Source organism: Sminthopsis crassicaudata, chromosome 5 (assembly GCF_048593235.1).
Source record: "Sminthopsis crassicaudata isolate SCR6 chromosome 5, ASM4859323v1, whole genome shotgun sequence".
Taxonomy (NCBI): domain Eukaryota; kingdom Metazoa; phylum Chordata; class Mammalia; order Dasyuromorphia; family Dasyuridae; genus Sminthopsis; species Sminthopsis crassicaudata.
This window is the reverse complement of record NC_133621.1, coordinates 34,142,563-34,163,205: the sequence shown is the minus strand read 5'-3', so window position 1 is coordinate 34,163,205 and position 20,643 is coordinate 34,142,563. Positions and strand designations below refer to the sequence as shown.

Here is a 20,643-nt window from a genome sequence, read left to right as displayed (position 1 = left end):
CAGAGAGCTCTGGGCAGGGAGCCCCTTGGAGGGCAGCATGGAGAGCCCAGCCCCTCCCCAGCAGCCCACCCCACACCCGTGCTCACTGAGGACGAAGCCTTCATTCAGTGGTCATCAGGAGCACTGGTCCGAGCTGGAAGAGATCCCCCTTATCTGCCGATCCCGTCGGACAGAGGGACCTGAGGCAAAAGGAGGTTGTGCCGGGGCTCCGGGCCAGAGTCTGAACCCACCTGGCTCTCATCTGGCCTTTATATGTGCTGCGTGTCGTGCAAATGAAAAGAGGGCAGCCTGACTCAAGAAGCACGTTACAGATGGGGAAACTGAGGCCTGAGGAGTGAACTTCAGGCTTCTGGAGGCTTTGTATACTTAGTGTGGTGCAGAGTACACAGCCAGTGCTTAAATGCGAGAATGTGTGTGTAGCTAGCCATCCTGTCTAATCTATCTCCCCATCTCTCCATTCACCTACTTCATCTATTCATTAATGTACCTGTCCATCCTCCACCCACCCACCTGTCTGCTCATCCTATCTTTCCCCCTCAGCATCATCCATCCATCCCTGGGCTAGCCACAGTGCCTGGTATACAGCAAGTGTCTAATGCTCCCTGCGTGTGTAGCCATCCGTCCCATCTCTGCGTCCGTCACCCATCTCCCTCCACTCCTCGCCATCCGTCCGTCCAGCTTTCCAACCCCAGCCCTGTGGCTGTCCCAGGGCTGACCACAGCGCCCCAGGCGCAGGCTTCTGATCTGTTTTTGAGCCAGGGATGGACAGTGAAGGTCTGAATCCCCTCCCTGACCCAGAACCAGTTCTGGTTCTGGCCCGCTGCACAGTGGGTGCTGACCAGTGCTCGCCCACTCACTGAGGCCTGGGCCGCCGGGCTGAGGCGAGCGTGGGGGAACCGTCCCTCGGGAACGACCAGATTCCCAGGCTCCCGGGGTCCGTCACCGTCGTGGTTTGTCGTCGTTGCTGTTTTTAAGTGGCAGGTGGGAGCAAAATAACCGTTATTTACTGAAAACCTCTGGGCTCGTCACTGCAGGGAAGGGTCAGAGCGAAGGCCCGGGCCGCTGCAGGGCGGACCTTTCCCGAGGCCGGCAAGTGGCTGGGACGTGGAGCCGGCCGCTGACACAGAGGCCGGAACGTGGAGGTGTGCACCAAGAGTTAACGTTTATTGAGCCAGGACGCTGTACAGGTAGCAGACACAAGGACACCTGGGAAAACTTCCCCTGGAAAACTTAAGCCCAAACAAACAGCTTTCCCACCCTCCCCTCTCATGAGAGGCCCCCACCCCTTCTGAGCTGCCGGAGCAAAACAGAGCTCGCACTCTGAAGGGAGAGCCTCCCCCAGCCACATGCGACACGGACCCGGGGGGGGGGGGTCTATAAAAAATATATTACAGGTATATACACTGGGATAAACTTGCAAACAGGAGAAAGCCCCCCCCCCCCAGGCATGGTGGCTGCCCGCCACCTCCGGCTCTCACCTGGAGCCCCTCGTTCTTGGTCTTTGCCCCAGGGACGCCGTGAAGCCCGCAGAGGAGGGATGAGAAATGGCCAAGGGGGGGCTCCTCTCCTCCCAAAGCGGACCCCTGGAGTGAGGGGTGGGGGGAGGCCTCCTTCGGGCCCGATAAACAGCATGGAGCACGGGCTCAGCGGGGGTTATTGCTGTGAGTCACTAGCAGGGGAGGCTGGCCTGGTCTGGGTGAGGGAGTGCTCCTCCTGGTGGCTGCCGTCCCAAGGCTCTGGACACACGCAGCCGGCTCCGCCAGTGACCCAGGCTGCAGGAAGCGCCCGGTGGGGCCGCCCGGGATGGCAGAGCAGGGTGGGCACTGGACGTGCTGGGTCCTGACACACTCAGAGCACGTGAGCGGACTTCTCCCACAACAAGCAGCAAACACGACCCCCCCCCCCCACCGGGGACAGAGCTCTATGGGATAGCTCAGGATCTCTCCTCGCCCAGCGCCACGCTGGTGAGCGGCCGGGAGGGGCTCCTGGGGGGCACGGGCCCTGGGCATGGAGACCTGCTGAAAGGACCGGGCCGCAGCAGCACGGGCCGGCTGAAGCTTGGTGCTGGCCCAGAAGGCCCGCCGAGCCTTCCCCAGCCCTGCAGAGGAAGAAGCTTGTGTCTCGCCCCAGGGGGAGGGGGAACGGGGGGCTTAGGGGTGAGGGGCTGGCCCTGGGACGTGAGAGCCCAAACCCTTACGTTTGGGGGCATTTCTAATGCGCAGAAACAAGTCGTGGGACAGTGAGCGAGTGCGGAGTCACTTTGGAAGAGTGGGGGCACTGAGTCCAAGGGGCCCGGCCCGAGTCATCCCCAGGAAGGGGGCAGCCAGTCTTGGAAACACGGTTCGGGTCAGATCCCCTCCGACGCCTCCTCCCCGCCGCAGGGGACCACCGCCTCACAGGGGGCTCCGGGGCCTGCGGTCCCGTCCGCCTCTGAGCCGGGGGGCCCCTCTTCTTCGCCTCCGGCCGCCCGAGGAGCCCCGTCCGGCTCGTCGGGAGCCCCATCCCCCTCCCCACTCGGGACCCCGTCCGGCAGGTCGAAGGCAGGAAGGCTGTTGCCCCCGTCGCCAGCTCTGGGACCCCGGTCTTCCTGGTTTTTCTCATTTTCTTCCATTTTCTGTTTTTCTCGGGCACTCCGCTTAGACTTGGACTTCCTCATCTGCCGGCTGTGCACGTCCTCCCGGGAGAAGCGCCACTGAAACTGGGAGTAAAGGGAAGAGAAATGAGCGGAGGGAGCTCCAGAGGCCGGAGCGAGGCCTCCTGGCTGCCGCGGCGGGTCAGCGCCACGAGCTCGTGTTTCCTGGGAGCCCGGAGAGCTCAGGGAGCCGGAGGAGAGCCCGGGCCTCCAGGCCGACTCCTCTCCTCACCCACGGGGAACCGAGGCCGAGAAGTTAGACCCGGCGGCGAGTTCGGGAGCCAGGGCCTCTGGCGCTGGGCGCGATGGCTCCTTGATACAAAAGGGCAAAAACGGAAGCCCCCCTTCCCATTACCCCCCAAGAACAGCCCATCCTGAGCCTCCTAAATGCCTTAACGGATCCCCTTCAAAAGAGATAAAAAGATATATATTTTTTTAAAAATAGGGGCTTTTGGGATTTTATTTCTGAAATGGGCCCCAAAGAGCCACAAGGGGAGGGTGGTGGGTACATCCCCCGCGGGGTCCCTGCGGGCTGCCTCTTCTTCAGGGGCATATTTCTGCACTGAGGTAATACCCCACAACATCCTGGCCAAGAGCAAGAAAACCGAGCCGTCCACCCAAGGGGGCGCGTCCTGGAGAGAAGCCCGGCTCGAGGCCGGGCCAGGGAAGCTGCTGACCCTGAGAGCCCACCCTGAGCCTGCAGGAGGAAGCTCCAAAGGGCCCTCCTCCTGCCCCTAACCAAAAGCCCCCCGGGCGGGGACGGCGACTGAGAGCGGGGAGCAAACGCCAGTCCTGCCACGGATCCCGCCGGGAGCAGCCGCCGCCGAGCAATGTGCGAGCCTGCCCCCCGTGAGGAGGGCAACGGGCAACCAGCCGGAGAAGACTGGGGGGGGGGCACCCGAATTAAGGGGGCGGGGAGGCTTTCGAGAGAGGCGGGAGGGGGTGGAGATGAGGACAGACACATACACACTCACACACACACCCACCCACCCACCAGTACTCATTCATCCCTGATCCTGTCTCAGGAATAAAGCCGCCTCCTCTAAGCAGTTTTCCGGGCTGCCCAAAGTCTTCCTTCAGTCAGACATGGGGCTTTCCTGTGGGAGCAGAGCCTGGCCTGGGCCCTGGCGGCAGCCTCCACGTCGCCGTCGTGTCCTAGACTAGTCCTGTGACTGGAATGTTCTGCCTCCTCGTGAGTGTACACATATATACACACACACACACATTATATAGACATATATGCTTCATACATTTCTACAGACACACACTCGCGGACCCACACTACACCCTGCGGATCTCCGCTCACAGTCCCATAATGCACACGGAACACGTTGCGCAGATCCCCCCCCCCCCCCCCCCGCCAGGGACTTTGTTATTCCTCCAATGTCCTGATGATCCCCTGGGTTTGGGGCCCAGCGACCCCGGCGTTCGGACAAACGCCGCCCACCGCGCACAATGAGACCCACATTTTTGGCCACAAACAGCGCGGGAATCTGTTTTGCTCGAAGATGCCTATTTCTTACAAGAGTTTTGTTTTTCTTTTCTTCCCCCTCCCCCCCAGCGAGGGAGAGGGAGGAGAAAGAAAAAATAAATATTTTAACTGAAAAAAATTTAATTAAGAAAACCAAAAAGGGGCGGAGTCCTGCACGCTCTGATGAGTTTACAAAAACTGAAAATAAAACGCAGCTCTGTGGGAACGGCGGGGAAAGGGAATGCTCTAAAAGAGACGGAACGCTTTATAAATGTGAAGGGTTCTGGGCCGGAGGTCCCCGCCCCCTGCAGCCCCTGCTCGTCCCCCAAGGCCCCGGGGTCGAGCACACACGGTGCACCTTCACCCGGCCAGTGAACCCAGCAGCCCCAGGGCCCAAGCCAGAGGCAGGCTCTGCTCCCACAGGAAAGTCCCCCCCTGACTAAAGGAAACCTCTGAGAGGGGCCCTCCCGCCCCGGCTGTGGCCCGCGGCCCCCGCACAGGGGAGGCCGGGCAGCGGAGACACCCTGGGCAGAGGGAACACAGCTGGGGAGGGGGAGGGGGAGGTCGGAGCGGGGTCCCACAGCGCCCGGCTTCGGGGGCCCCGGCCCTTGTGGTCCAGGCCGCCGGGTCACCGAGTCGGGGTCAGTGTCCGACCTGCGCGGTGGGAGGGAGGCTCGGATTCTCCCCTGGGGAGATGAGGCTGAAACTGTTACCAAACCTCTCTGAGAAGAGCGACTGGGCTCTCGGCCGCAGGAGGGGAGCGGCCCCGGCCCGCCCCAGGGGGCTTCCTCCCCAGCCCCAACCACCGCCACAGACACAGGGGTTTTCAGCCTCCTCCGCGGTCACTTCCTCCGCCTGTGGCCACAAAACATTCGCTTCCTGCCCTGTGTGAGTGAGAAGTCCCCGCCGTGATTAGGAGCATCGGCGGCCGAGTGCCGGCTGCCTTGTGGGTCAGAGGGGAAGGGCTCCCCAGAGGGAGAGGCTGGGCTCGGCCTTCAAGGCCCGCTGGGCAGACCCAGGAGCATTCTGGGTAACCACAGGCGGCGGGCTCTCAGTGGGCACATGACACCCCCCAGGGCAGAACTTGCCGCGGGCTGACACCCCCGCCTCTTGTTCACAGGGAGCCTCCCTCAGACTTGGGCCCCCAGAGGACTGCCGGCCTGCAGCGAGAAGGGCGTAGGGCCTGCTTCCTCTCTCCCTCACGGGGGTCGCCAGGTCTAGAATCCCAGGCTCTGGGCTCCGTCCAGGACATCAGCCAGTCCCTTCCCCCGGGGTATCAGGAGTCTCCCCGACTATGGCCCTGCAACCCCCTCAGCTCCCTCATCTGTGACCCGGGCCTGGACCCCCGGCCGCCGCAAGCCCGCCCGGCCGGAAGGACGCTTCGCTCCCTCTGGGAAATCGCCCCAGTCTGGACAAGAAGTGCGCAGGAAGAGGCGACACAGGCTCGCTTCCGGGGCCGCGGCCTCTGCCCCGTCCCCCTCGCCTTCATTTATTTCCAATTTGGGTTAAATGCGTCATTTCTTCAGCCTAGGAAGGATCTGGTTAGGGAATCCGGACGCTCGGATCAGAGAAATGTCCCACGGGGAAGATAAGTGACTTGTCCACAGACACGCGGCTGTCCGGGAGGCCCTGGGAGCAGGCCGCCCCGCCCCCTCTGGCCGCCTGCCCGTGCTCCCGACCCATTCCTGAAAGGGAGGGCCCCGTGCCAGCTCCCATAACAGGGCCCCGGGCTCTCTGCCAGGCGGCCGTGCCAGAGGGAAAGCGTGCAGAAGGAAGGGCCCAGCGTGGCCGGGCGGATAAAGGAAGCAGAGGGGGGCCGGCCGAGCAGCTGCGGCCCCTGGGGGGATGGACGGCCTCCATCGGACCCCTGGGGGCTTCCACGGGACCCCCAGCAGGACCGCACAGTGTAAATAAGGGGCAAACGGGCCGCTGCCCTCTTACTTCTGAGGGTGGGAGGGGCGCATGCTCAGCGCCCCGCCCCCCAAAAGAGCCTGTGGGGGTGAAGGAGGGAAATCCCTCTCCCAGAGAGCGGGGGCGGGCAGAGTGCTGAGGGCCCAATTCTGCTGCCCAAGGGTCCCCACGGAGGCTCCTCCCGGCTGGACTAATTTCCACTCAAGTGGGAGGCGGAGGGGAGAACCGGACCGGGTGTGAGTGCGTTTGGCCCATCACTTACAAGCTGCAGGGTCACAGGCCTGCCATTCACCTCCCCAAGCCTCAGTCCTGTCATCTGTAAAATGGGCCAACGCTTTTACCATCCACACTCCGCGGGGTCGCTGCTTCGGACAGAGACAGTTGGAAACCCAAGAGTGTTAGAGAAACATAAACCCCTTCAAAGTCACTTTAGTTTCAGATACACTGTGGTATCTGGAGCGACACTTAGGCCCCGATTATTCCCTAAGGAAGAGATTGGAGATTGTTTTATTCGGCGACATCGAAGGAGGATTTCATCCCTTTTGGGGATCTCGGACGCTCTGACCCTGTGGCAAAAAGCTCCCCCCGGCCCCTGAAAAATGACATCCATGCGTATCACAGTTAGGCTGCAGCGCTGGGGTGAAGACCCCGGAGGCCCCGAGCCGAAGGCTGTCTCACCCGTGATCGCTCTGGATCGCAGCCACAACCCCTGTAGGGAAAGATTTCTCGGGAAACAGATCAGATTGTGGACTAAAAGAAGGGTTTAGATTTCATCTGCTCGCATCCTTTCCACCTCCCCTTAAGGACAAATGAAATGTGCTCAATCCCAAGCCTCAGTCTCTAAAGCTGTAAAATGGGATGGCTGCAGTACGGAGGACAAGGTACAGGCTGAGATACCGCAGCTCACGATACAGCTACCTATATAAACGTTATTTACCACAGGGACGGCAGTCCTGAGGCTGCTGCCTCTCCCGAAGCGAAGGAAGGCTTGCTCTGGACATAAAAAGCCAAGTCTCGGACCCCTAACCGCCGCTTCCCTCAGACCCAATGACCAAGCTGTGGCCCCTCCGGCCTTCCTGCCGCCCTCCGAGGCTCCGGGCCGGCACCTGGCCAAGGCCGGCGGGCGGGCGGGCCCTCAGGGAAGGCCGAGGCCATTTCCAAGACTCCCCAGACGCACCGACCGCTGCCCGAGCTCTCAGGGCCATTCTCGGCCAAGTAAACAGCGTGACCTTCCCCTTCCCTTCCGAGAACATCTCCAGCTTCTCGTATTTACTTTCTGTCTTGTGGGTGAGGGAGCAGGAATGTGAGGAACCACTTGGGATTCTTCCCGGGGTCATTAACAGGACGCCGAGCTGCAGAGCTGGCCCCTCGTCCAAAGATCTTGAGTTCAAATCCCGCCCCTGCTTGGTATTTACCAATTTGTGCCGGCCAATCCCTAAGCCTATTAAAACCAAATTATCCAAGTCAAGCCCACTGTTTCCTAACATGGTTGAATGGACATTTTTGTTCTTAATGGGGGGGGGGGGGCGGGGTGGAAAGGATGCGAGCAAATGAAATCCACTGATTTCTAAACATTAGTTTTAGTCAATAATCTGAATCTGCTTTCCTGAGAAATCTTTCACGAAAGGGGCCGTTGAATGCGATCCAAAATAAATGTACGTGGGCTTTGAAGTCTACCATTCCAACTCTCTGGGGCAAAGCAAGAGCTCAAAATTCAGGGGTGATGAGTCAATGAAGCCTTGCCGACACGGAATCCTGCTTGTGACCCTCCCGTGTGGCCCTGAATGAGCAGCTCAATCGTCCCCGGCGGCGAGCCTGCCAATCACAGAGCATGTATTGATCTAACTTTTCCCTTCCGACAGAGCCAGAGAGGCGGCGTGCTTGAGCCCAGAGAAGAGTCATGAGAGTTAATCTCCCTCCCTTCACTCCAAAGAGGAAACACTGCCTAGGGAACTTAGTTGATTTGTAGGTTAGATTCTGCTGAACTGATTCCCCCCCCCCCCCTTTCCTTTTGCTGTTACTATTTTTCAGTTGTGTCCAACTCATTTGGGGTGTTTTTTGGCAAAAATACTGGAATGGTTTGCTGTTCCCTTGTCCAGCTCATTTTACAGATGGGGAAACTGAGGCAAAGTGTTACACTCAATAAGTCTGAGACCAGATTTGAACTCGGGTCCTCCTGACTCTGGGGGGAGGGGCTTTATCCCTGTCTCTGGCATTCTTCAGAGATGAGATGGCCCCCTATCAGTCGGGTTACAGTTCATTTAAAGATGGAGACTAGATGCCATTGAGTTTCCTTCCAATCCTCAACTTCTGATTCCGTGATTCCCCCAGCAATTGAGCGACCCTCACGTAGGAAGTCTCACTTTCTCCTGGAATGGCCAAGACACGGATTTGTCAGCACCTTCGTTCCTACGGCTTTGAACTCAGGGCAACCAGTCCTGCGTCTTACTGGGGGGAGTGGCCAGACAATGTAAGTCCAGAAAAGAGACGTTAAACTAGAGCCTTCTGGTTCCTGGCTTGTCACAAAAGTCTAGTTGACAGGCCCCTTTTAAAAAAATCAGTAATGATGAAATTCAGACTCTACATGCTCACGGGAACTCGCCATGGAGCCCCTAAGCATGAGGACAACGGTCGGAACGGTCCAAAACAGCCCTTCCACCAGCTCCGGATCTCCAGGTGACGTTTTAACTCTTGCTTCCTTCCTTTTGACTCCCAACGGCTCCCTCACGGAACCACTGAAGCCTTTCTTCTCCCCTTCCCTTACTTCGTTCTTTCTCCAATACTCTGATAGATCCACACATCATCAATGAGGGAGACCTTCCATGGTCCCAACTGCACCCCGTGTCTTCCTCGTCCTGTCCAATCCTTGTCCACATCCTTCCACAAACCTCCGGAGAAGATTTCCCCCCAGAGTGCTAAGGACTTCTTCTGGTTCTTTTCGTATTTGAAGATGTAGGTGATTATGGATGACATTGGGCCAATGAGATCAAATGCTAGTACACTGGGGGTGGGGAGTGTCTTGTCAATTATATTTATATTTATTTTATGTTATATTTAATTATATTTATAATTAATATAGAAGAAGTAAAATTGAGAAAGGGTCTGGAGACTGTATAAGACATTGCAGTCAAAGAGACTCAAATCCACTTGTGTGACTTTAGGTGAGCTCTTGAATTTTCCCCCATCCCTAAAATAAGGGGATTACCCGAAATGGACTCGGCACTTCTCAATGATCTTAAGCAGGAATAGTCTAGCATGAAGTTGGATGAACCATCAGTGGAGACAAGATGGGACCAAAGCGGGAAAAGCTAATCTGGGGCCAGATTTTGTACTGGTTCTTCCATGCCCTACAAAATGGGAAAGTCAAGTAAGACTGCCTGACCATCGGTTTCTTTATTTTGTAAATGGTGTCGGACCAGGCTCCGTCCAGTTCTGAATCTACCCATGCAGCCTTGGACCAACCACTTCTTCTCTGGGGCTCAGTTTCCTCATCTGAAAAAAAAAATGATCTTTCTCTTTCCATCTTGAAAGCCTACAAACAAGCATCAGAAGGAGACAAACCTAGCCTTCAATAAACAGTTCTCACACGGCTCCCGTGTGCCGAGCGTGACGCTAAACACATCTTTAAAATCCTACTGGCTCTTCTGAACAGGAGGTTTCCAAAGGAAGGAGAAGAGGACTCGGAATTATTATTATTATTATTATTTTTAACAGGTCTTAGGCTTTGTAGTACGCTGAGGCAGCGGCTGTTTTTGAGATCTAAGTTAAAAGCAGGTACTCCAACCCAGAGGCTTTGTTCGATTTTAAACAGCACTAAGGGCCCTCAGAACTCCAGCACTTCACAGGTAGGAGAGACTGGGAGATCCAAGTACGAGCTTTTACTCGAGTCTTGGAGGCGTTCAGACTTTTCTGCCAATATCCAAGGAACTGAGCTCTTTAATTCAGAAAATAGGTGTTTTTTCCTTCGTTTCTTTTCCCTTTACTTGGCGACAATGCCACGTATCTAGGAGTCTTCCATCAGGGAAGGTTAATGGATTTTATTCACAGGTTTTTAAAACTGTCTAGGAATCTGTCTCCACGGAGAACTGTTTTGCCAGAGCAAAGATTTCTTGAGAGTTGTGGAAGTCACTGATTAATAGCAGGAGGGATTGAGTGTTTGCTTAAAAACCAGTCTTGCTCTTCAGCCCACCCCCATCCTCCTCTCCCCACGGAAAAGTCTTTGGCAAAGAGCAGTGACCGGACGGGCAGTAAAAGTCGTCCCATTCTTGGCATTCCGCTGCTTTTTCGATGACGGTGACCTCTCGCTCCCTCCGGCAGCTCGGGCGAATCCGGCCCCAGCAAAGTTTCGTTCCTCTCTGTGCCGGTCCCGTGACAACTGGCACGACCTGGGTCCCCATCCCTCAGCCCTCCCCGTTTGGGCGCTCATGGTAAAGTGGGTCAAGAGAGAGGTTCTAATCCTGCCTCAAAGACTCATAAACCACCAAGCCCAGCTGGGCCAGTCAATGAGTATGGATTAAATGCCTGCTGTGCACTAGGCTCAGGGCACATTCAGTAATCCATGCTTGTGCCCTCTTCCTTATTCTCCATGAAGGCAGACACTGTTTCTACCTAAATTTCCCATCTCCCCTAGCTCCTGGCAGAGTGTGAACACGTAACAATTTGTGTTCGTTGCATCTGAATGGGCTGTTTCACATCACCCCCTCCCCAGGCCCACGGTCTCCTCCGGCCTTGCCTTCAGGGGAGAGCCTGGGACACGTTTCCAAAATCTCCATTCCCAGACTCATCTCCCCTTTTTCCCAGCTTGCCCCTCTTTCTTCACTGCCATTTCAACAGTTATGACAGTAACCAAACCAACACGTTCACAGTGAGTTTTGTACAAATGATTTCATTCACTCCTCAGGATGGTCCTGGGAAGTAGGTGCTATCACTGTATTAGCACCCCCATTTCACAGATTAGAACACTGAGCACAGTCCCTTAGCACCCACTAGTATGTTTCCCTGACCCCAGGTCCAGCACGCTGTCCACTCTCCTGCCTGACCTACTTGCTCCTTTAACCGGCACGCCACCTTTCCGGAGGGGCTGCCATTTTCACAGAAAGGGCTTCTGTTGGCCAAGAGAGTCACTGAGGACTTCTATCACCTGCCACATTCTCCCCTGTCTTGTCCCAGCTTTCTGATCATCCCGAAATCGGCTGGGCCCCTGACAGGGCTTTCATTGGCACCCCATCCTCCAAATTTGCAGATAAAAGGATCTTTGAGAACAACCTTTGTATAGGGCCCAGCCTCCTGGTGCAGGTTTTAGGCCTTTTCTTCTGGAGTTTGGGGCCCTGACCTAGGGACTAACAACCCACTAAAGTGAGTGTGTGTCACAGATGGGCCCTGAACCCTCCAATTCCAGCTGAGACTACTGAGGCGCTCCCTGTACAAGTGGCGGGCGACTGGACTACTCTGTGTTACTTGTTAGAGAGGCAGGGTACCCCTTTCTTTGTCCCATTAAAGGGAAGAAAAATGCAAAATACGAGCTATTTGAATTCAGTGGAGAGAGACTTAAGGAATAACTGCAGAAGATGATTAATTTGGGGGGACAGGGCAGGGAGGTGGTGAGTCCCAGGCCTGGCGTCTGGAACTTCAAATACGACTCAGACACTCCCTAGCTGTGTGACCCTGGGCAAGTCACTCACCCCCGTCCGCCTCAGTTATACATATGTAAAATGCAGGAGAAGGAAATGGTCAGCCACTGCATATTTCTGCCAAACATGGAGTCGCAAAGAAATGAAAATTTATCAACAATTTTCTTTAAGCCGAGACAATCAGTGGAGTATCAAGGTAATTATTTTTCTGTTCTATTTTCGGCATTTAGCACAGCGTCTTGCCCACAGTAGGTGCTTCACAAATGCAAACTGACTGATATTGGAGACCCCTGTTAAGAGACTATATGGAAAAGCAGGGAAAATGCCTCATCTGGATCGGAGGCCCTGAGTTCAAATCTTGGCCCTGCCAGTGCTGGTGAGACTCTGGCATTAACACGCCTGGGTTTTTGTTGCCTCTTTTGTAAGGCCTCGGACCCTTCGGGAGGCGGGGGGATCGCCCAGATGGCCCCTTTTTCCCTGCCTCAGGATTCCATTTGGTGCTAATTGCGAAGCTGTGCAGGGCAGGCAGCTTTCCCCTGAAGTCCCTCAGAGGGACATGGGAGGCAGGGAGGCCCCCCTCAGGGTCAAGTTCACCTTACGTCCTTTAAAACTTACAACGTGCTGAAAATTCCTAACAGGGCAGGCTACAGACCTAAGAGGGGAGGGGGCTGGGGGAAAAGCTCCTCTCCTAATGAGATTAAAATACACAGAACTCTGGCACGGGTTCAAGCGTCCCCTCCCCCGTCTGACTCCAGCCGGATTTATTTCCTTATTTATAGCCGGGAAGAATATTTGGCATGTTTGTATAATTTCCAGCAGGGCTCTCCTCCAGCTCCTTAAGGCTGACCAATGAGGATGGCCGGACGGGCCCCGAGGCCTTCGGGCCTCCGCCTCGGCCAGGGGTGGACGCAGGCCACCTCGTCTCCCCCCACGGAGGGGAAGGAAGGAGAATCACCCTGGAGAAAAGTCAAGGTCACACTCACCTTGGATTCTTTCTTCTTGGCTTTCTGAGGTAGTGAGGGTCTCTGTAGAAAGACGATCTGCTTGGTGGCCACATTCCCCTCCCTGTAACACATGTAAGGCCAGTGAGCGCACGCTTGGACACGGGAGGAAACCCCAAACCTCGCTGTGTCCGGCAGATGACTCCCAAGCCAGACCCTGCACCCCCAGGGGCCACGTCCAGGGCTCCAAGCTCAAACACGGCCTCGGACACTCACGGCTCCCTCCCCAAGGCGGGCGGGCATTTGGTGAAGTCGGCCCTGGAAATAAAAGCGCTGCCCCGAAGGGGGCACTGCCAGCTCCAGGCTTAGTGCCCGGGACAGAAATCACCCAGGGAATGAGAACCCATTAGTACCCACTAAGGCTGGCAACTTAGAACTCAGGCTCCTCATGCTACAGAAAGGAACGTTTTCCATGGCCACTAGGCCAGTGAGCCAGCAGGCCTGAAGTCTGTGGCACATAAGTCACAGCATGGAGCCGTGGGAAGGCTGTGCCGAGAGTCCTGAGTTCAAATCCTGCCTTTGTGCAACTATCTACATGACCCAAATCATGGCACTTCCCTGGGCTTCAGTTTCTTCATCTATAAAATGAGAAGTCAGACAAGAAATTAGTTAATCAATAAATACTAAGTGCTTACTATGTGTCAGGCATTGTGTTAAGTGTGTAATCCTCTCAGCAGTATGACAGAAGCCATTACCTACTATGAGCACCTACTGTGTGCCAGGCACTGTGCTAAGTGGGTAATCCTCTCAGCAGTAGGACAGAAGCCATTACCTACTATGATCACCTACTGTGTGTCAGGCTCTGTGCTAAGTGGGTAATCCTCTCAGCAGTAGGACAGTAATAATCATTCAATATTCACTGGGCACCTACTATGTACCAGGCACTGCGTTAAACTCTCAAAATATAAAGGGACACAAGGAGGTTCCTGTCCTTGAGAAGCCCACGGTCTAATGGGGGAGACAATGCAAACACATCAATCAAAAACAGGACCCGCTGAACAGAGCGGGGCACTGGGATTAGGGCTGGGGAAGGCTTCCTGTGGAGGGCAGGATTTTAGCTGGCACTAGAAGGAAGCTGGGAGGTCCATAGGCACAGAGACGGCCTCTAAGGCAGCTTCTGGCCCTACATTTATGATCCCGTGATCCCGGGGTCACACAGGAATAAATGTCAGAGCCAGGATTTAAACCTGGCTTTTTCTGCCTGATACACAGAATGGAGCTGGCTGATGAGCCTGCAGTCCGGGACGTGGGCTCTGACACTTGTAACTGCATGACCCTGGGCCAGTCTTTTTATCTCAATTAAAAGCTTGTGTTTTATGAATTTTGCCAGAAATAGGGCGTGCAGGAACACACTGTGTCTTGGAGTTAGACTGGACTCTGCTTCTCTCCTTTCCATCATCAACATGACAGCACATCCCACGGCACGCAGATTAATACTCAGCTATCAGGGGCATAGGGAGCAGCGGCTGGCCTAGACCCCACCGGTGCTTCCATTAATCAGGCTCACCCATGGTCCAGTGCCTCTATCACTTAAACGGGGAAAGGGGAATGCTGCAGGGAGCTGATGGGAGCAGCCAGGAGGTACAGTCTGCTGCAGGGAGCTGATGGGAGCAGCCGGGAGGTACAGTCTGCTGCAGGGAGCTGATGGGAGCAGCTGGGAGGTACAGTCTGCTGCAGGGAGCTGATGGGAGCAGCCGGGAGGAACAGTCTGCTGCAGGGAGCTGATGGGAGCAGCCAGGGGGCACTGTCTGCTGCAGGGAGCTGATGGGAGCAGCCAGGGGGCACTGTCTGCTGCAGGGAGCTGATGGGAGCAGCCGGGAGGTACAGTCTGCTGCAGGGAGCTGATGGGAGCAGCCGGGAGGAACAGTCTGCTGCAGGGAGCTGATGGGAGCAGCCAGGGGGCACTGTCTGCTGCAGGGAGCTAATGGGAGCAGCCAGGAGGAATGCTCTGCTGTAGGGAGCTGATGGGAGCAGCTGAGAGGTATAGTCTGCTGCAGGGAGCTGATGGGAGCAGCCAGGAGGTACAGTCTGCTGCAGGGAGCTGATGGGAGCAGCCGGGAGGTACAGTCTGCTGCAGGGAGCTGATGGGAGCAGCCGGGAGGTACAGTCTGCTGCAGGGAGCTGATGGGAGCAGCCGGGAGGTACAGTCTGCTGCAGGGAGCTGATGGGAGCAGCCGGGAGGTACAGTCTGCTGCAGGGAGCTGATGGGAGCAGCCAGGAGGAATGCTCTGCTGTAGGGAGCTGATGGGAGCAGCTGAGAGGTATAGTCTGCTGCAGGGAGCTGATGGGAGCAGCCAGGAGGTACAGTCTGCTGCAGGGAGCTGATGGGAGCAGCCGGGAGGTACAGTCTGCTGCAGGGAGCTGATGGGAGCAGCCGGGAGGTACAGTCTGCTGCAGGGAGCTGATGGGAGCAGTTGGGAGGTACAGTCTGCTGCAGGGAGCTGATGGTAGCAGCCAGGAGGTACAGTCTGCTGCAGGGAGCTGATGGGAGCAGCCAGGGGGCACTGTCTGCTGCAGGGAGCTAATGGGAGCAGCCAGGAGGTAGAGTCTGCTGCAGGGAGCTGATGGGAGCAGCCAGGGGGCACTGTCTGCTGTAGGGAGCTGATGGGAGCAGCCAGGAGGTACAGTCTGCTGCAGGGAGCTGATGGGAGCAGCCGGGAGGTACAGTCTGCTGCAGGGAGCTGATGGGAGCAGCCGGGAGGTACAGTCTGCTGCAGGGAGCTGATGGGAGCAGCCGGGAGGTACAGTCTGCTGCAGGGAGCTGATGGGAGCAGCCGGGAGGTACAGTCTGCTGCAGGGAGCTGATGGGAGCAGCTGAGAGGTACAGTCTGCTGCAGGGAGCTGATGGGAGCAGCCAGGAGGAATGCTCTGCTGCAGAGAGCTGATGGGAGCAGCCAGGAGGTACAGTCTGCTGCAGGGAGCTGATGGGAGCAGCTGGGAGGTACAGTCTAATGCAGGGAGCTGATGGGAGCAGCCAGGAGGAATGCTCTGCTGCAGAGAGCTGATGGGAGCAGCCAGGAGGTACAGTCTGCTGCAGGGAGCTGATGGGAGCAGCTGGGAGGTACAGTCTAATGCAGGGAGCTGATGGGAGCAGCCAGGAGGAATGCTCTGCTGCAGGGAGCTGATGGGAGCAGCCAGGGGGTACTGTCTGCTGCAGGGAGCTGATGGGAGCAGCTGGGAGGTATGGTCTGATGCAGGGAGCTGATGGGAGCAGCCAGGAGGAATGCTCTGCTGCAGGGAGCTGATGGGAGCAGCCAGGAGGAATGCTCTGCTGCAGAGAGCTGATGGGAGCAGCCAGGAGGAATGCTCTGCTGCAGGGAGCTGATGGGAGCAGCCAGGGGGCACTGTCTGCTGCAGGGAGCTGATGGGAGCAGCCAGGAGGTATGGGAGCTGAGGAATTTGGAGTCTGCAGATCTGAGTTCAAGTCTTGCCTCAGCCATCTGTAACCTTGGACTACTTTTTTTTCTGTCTAGACCTCAATTTCTGATGGACTTAATGACCTCAAGTATCTTCTATTTCCAAATAACAGTAATAAGAAAAACTAGCACCATTTAAAATTTAACAAGCATTTTCCAAATTATGTTTCACTATATCCTTACAACAACTGTGGAAAATGTGCTATTATCAACCCCATTTTAAAGGAGGAAGGGACTAAGCATTAATTAAGCATCTATTATATGTCAGGTAGTGCAGAAGAAAGGGCACCAGGCCTGGAATTAAGAAAACCTGGGTTCAAATCCAGCCTCAGACACTTCCTAGCTGTGTGAGCCTGTGCAAGTCATTTGCTTGCCTCAGTTTCCTCATCTGTGAAATGACTTGGAAAAGGAAATGTCAAACCCCTCCCCTATCGCTACCAAAAAACAAAAAAATAAAAAAAATTTTTTTGAGTGGATTTATGAAGGATCAGACATTGCTGAAGAACAATAACAAAATGCCAGGTCCTCTGCTGAGCATTTTGCAAATATAAGATTCTTACAATACTCATGGAAAGTAGGACTGTTTTATTAAGCCCATTGTACAGATGAGAAAACTGAGGGAAATGGGAATTAAATAGCTTGCCCAGGGTCACACAGCTAGGAAGTATCTCAACGCCTGGTGCTCTACCTCAGTGCATCTTTTTATGGATAAGGAAACTGAGGCACAGAGATGTCCTCCTTTCCATTATACCATCCTGTCCCTTGTTCTAGCAGACAATGTCAATATTCCTGGTCTTTCTATACAATCCTTCCCAGGTTCTAAGAGTCACACTGGACTTCCAGATCTGAAGTCTTCCCAACATACTTTCCTCACAACTGTCTTGGGAAGCAGGTGGTCCTGGCTCTGACTCTCCCCTCGGAGAGATTATAGTCCACAGTCAACGCTTACAACGGCAGGATTTGAATCTGGGACCCCTGCCTCCAAGTTCAGCCATGCTGCTCCAGCCTGTCTAAACTAACCTTTATCCCAGAATCCCTATTACAACTGCCCTAACAAGTAGAGGTCCAACTCCTGCAAGATCCCAAAGGTATCCTGGGCAAAAGCAAACCTTGAAGCAGGAAGGCTTGGGTTCAAATTCTTCCACAAGCACTGTGGTCACTGTGATCACATGATCCTTTAGGGGCTCGGTTCTTCCTGCACAGTAGGGACACCTACAAAGCGTGTACCTCATGGGGTGCTTGACAGGATCGAACGAGTCAGTGCTTGTAAAATGCTCAGTGCAGTGCCCAGCACACAGCAGGCACTTCATAAATGCTTCCTTCCTTCCTTCTCTCTGTTTAATCACATTTTAAGATGCCTCGGGGCCAGCTGCTGGGGCAAAGTCACCCACTGGGAAAGAAAGAAGCTCGAACTGTTACCTGTTTGTCTTTATGATGGGCGTGGGGAGCACGCAGGTGAGCTGCCAGCCATAGGCAGCCAGGGAGTTCAGCAGTGGGATGTAATCCGTCTGCACTTCGACCCCCTGGGAGAGAAAAGAGGCGGTCATAAGGGTCATCCCTCTGCGGGGGAAAGGCGGGGGAGCCCGAGCTCTCTGCCTGGCGAGGGGATGAGCCTCCTGGGCCACAACACAGCCTCAGTGCCCGGGATGGTCGCCGGAGCCAGCAAGGGATCCGAGCGAAAGCCCCAGGGCCCGGGCTCTGCTTTCTTGGAGCTCACACCAGGCTCCTGGGGGTTCCAGGGACCAAGGACAATGACCTCGCTTCACACACAAGGTATTTGAGCCGCACAGCCCATGCCGGGGGCTCCAGGAGCTAAGTGACATCACGTGGAATGAGTCTGAGCAGTTTGCATCCAACAAGTGCAGGTGCACACACTCACACGTGCATGTGCACAGAAGCACACACACAAACCTGTGTGCACACGCACGCACACATGCACATGCATGCAGACACATGTACACATATGAATGCACATGCTTGTCCAGTCGCACACACCCAAACATGCACACCCTCCCAATGCAGGGCGCATGCAGACACATAAATGCACATGCATGTACAATCACACATGCATATAGACACACATGCACACATTAATGCAAGTGCATGTCCAGTCATGCACACTCACACAGACACATGAATACACATGCATGTACAATCGCACACTCACGCCCAGGCACACGCATACACTCACACAAGCACACATGAATGCAAGTGCATGTCCAGTCATGCACACCCAAGCATGCACACAGACACATGAATACACGTGCATGTACAATCGCACACACTCACACACACAGAGCCCCAATGTCTAGCCAACAACACTGCGCTGCCCTCCCTGCCAACCCAGGGCTGATTTCAGACTGACCCGCCTAGCGGCTCCTCCCGGTGCCTGCTCCTCCCTCACCCCAGGCGGTCACTCTCTCCCACCAGAACAAAGGCTTCCAGCTCCCCATGACCCTGCGGCTGCTCCCCCTCCCCTTCCCTCTGAGGCCTCCACCGTGGGTGCCCCCCACCCCCTCCGGGCACCCCAGCCCCGGCATTTCCAATTTTTAAAATCACACTCTCTCCCACTCCTCGAGGTTATGATTACTTGGGTCTATCAAGGATAACCTTCCCACTTTATCAAGAAATGTGACAAGCCAGCCCCAATCAGATAGTAGCCATGGCAACGAGGCCAAGCATCCCGGCGGCACAAAGCCCGCTGAGTGGCTGCCGGGGAGCGGCTGAGGGGACCGTTGGGGAGGGCCGCTCTCGGCGGGCACGGGGCGCCCAGACAATGGAGGGAGCCCCCCCTCCGGGGGGGGGGGGCGCAGCCAGCCTTAAGCCTTGCCCTCCTCAGAGGCGATTCTGCTGACCCTTAAAAGGGAAACAAGGCAGCGGGCTCCTGGCAGAGGTCTGAGCCCAGGCATGGGCCGGGGCGAGGGGGGGCAGAAAAGACTGGCTTAGACAGCGGAGGAGGGAGCCCCGGGGGCACATTTCAAAGTCCCACAGAAATGTCAGGGGGGCCTCCTGGCGCAGCCCCTCCCACCCTCATTACCGGAGCTGGCTCGGAAGGCACAGGGCCCACGGAGCGTTCAATGACCTTTCCTTAAAGCCCCCTTAGCGGCCGGGCTCCTTGTACCGGGACACGGCCGAGGGCCCCCAGAGCCGTTAGTGGGGAGGCCGGGCGCCAGAATCCGCCCCCAGAGCTCCTTTGATCTCCTCTCCCACTTCCCAGGAAGAGCCGCCCAAATAACACTCTGGAGCTGCTGCTTATCAAACTCCCAGACAGCTCCTCCCAAGAAGGGGCACACATCCTAATGAGCCCTGCTCTCTCCCCTGGGCCGCCAGGTAACCTCTGATCACACCTGGAGCCAGCAACACCAACAAGCCCGGGGCCTGGCGCTCCACGCGGGATCCCAATTATGGGAGAAGATCTTCTCCCCCCCCCTTCCTCTTCCTCTCCCCCAACTCTCTCTCTCTCTCTCTCTCTCACACACACACACACACACACACACACACACACACACACACACACACACACACACACACGCGCGCACACACACACACACACACACACACACACACACACACACACACATATATATATTTATATCTTTTCTTTTCTTTCTTTCCTTTCCTCCTCCTTTCCTCACTTCCTCTCTTTTCTTTCTTCTTTTTTCTTTCATTCCATATTTTCTTCTTTCCTTCCTTCATCTTCTTCCTTTTCTTTTTCTTCCCTTCTTTTGTTCTTCCTTCCTTCCTTTAAATTCTTTTTTTCTTTTTCTTCCTTTTTTCTTTTTTTCTACATTTCTTCTTCCCTCCTCTCTTTTTCTCCCCTCCTTCCTTTATTCCTTCATTTCTTCCTTTCTTTTTTCTTGTTCTTTCTTTTTCCTTCCTTCTTTCTCTTCCTTCCTTTTTCTTTTTTTATTTATTTCCTCCCTCTCTCCTTTCTTTTTTCTCCCTCCCTTTAATCTTTTTATCCTTTCCTTCTTTTGTTTTCTTCATTTCCTTCCTTCTTCCTCTTCCTTATTTTTTCTTTTTACTTTTTTATTTCTCCCTTTCCTCCTTCCCTTCTCTCTTTCTTTTTTGTCTTTCTTTTCCTCTCTCCTTCTCTTTCCTTTTTCCTTCACTTTTCATTTCTGGTCTTCTCTTCAGTGCCATCAATCAATTCCCCAGTAGGCTTAAACTAATCAACAATTGGCAAGCATTTATTGAGCACTTACTGTGCGTTAGGTACTGAGAACAGAAATAGAGAGAACAAAACAATCCTTCCATGTAAGGAGCTAACACTTTATATGAGAAGACAAGTACATTAAGCAGAATGAATACAAAGAAGTACAAGGAAGAGGGAAAGGAAAGCACCAGCAATTGGAAAGAACTGAAAATGGCACGATGGAGAAGGTGGTTCTTGGACTGCATCTTAAAGGGGGAAGGAAGTCTGTTGGGCAGTGCCAGCGGCAGTTTGGCTGGCCTGCCTAGAGTATAATGAGAGGCTCATGTCCACTGAGGCTGGGAAAATGGGTGGGAGCAAGTCGCGAAGCCTTTCAAAGACTATACAAAGGTGTGTTCATATGTGATCCTAGAGGCGATGGGGAACCTC

The 20,643-nt window shown here is 55.1% G+C and overlaps 1 protein-coding gene across 2 annotated transcripts in view; it reads right to left on the bottom strand.

Annotated features, from left to right (window-relative positions):
* Positions 1–1,143: 1,143 nt before the first annotated feature.
* RFTN1 (raftlin, lipid raft linker 1) overlaps positions 1,144–20,643 on the bottom strand; it is a 175,668-nt gene continuing 156,168 nt past the window's right edge. For both annotated transcript variants that reach the window (XM_074270108.1, XM_074270107.1), the window contains exons 8-10: positions 17,481–17,584; positions 12,628–12,709; positions 1,144–2,698 (exon numbers count right to left, since the gene is read on the bottom strand). In XM_074270108.1, coding sequence (XP_074126209.1) covers positions 2,348–2,698; positions 12,628–12,709; positions 17,481–17,584 — 537 coding nt within the window. In that variant the 3' untranslated portion in view covers positions 1,144–2,347. The remainder of the gene's footprint in view (positions 2,699–12,627; positions 12,710–17,480; positions 17,585–20,643) is intronic.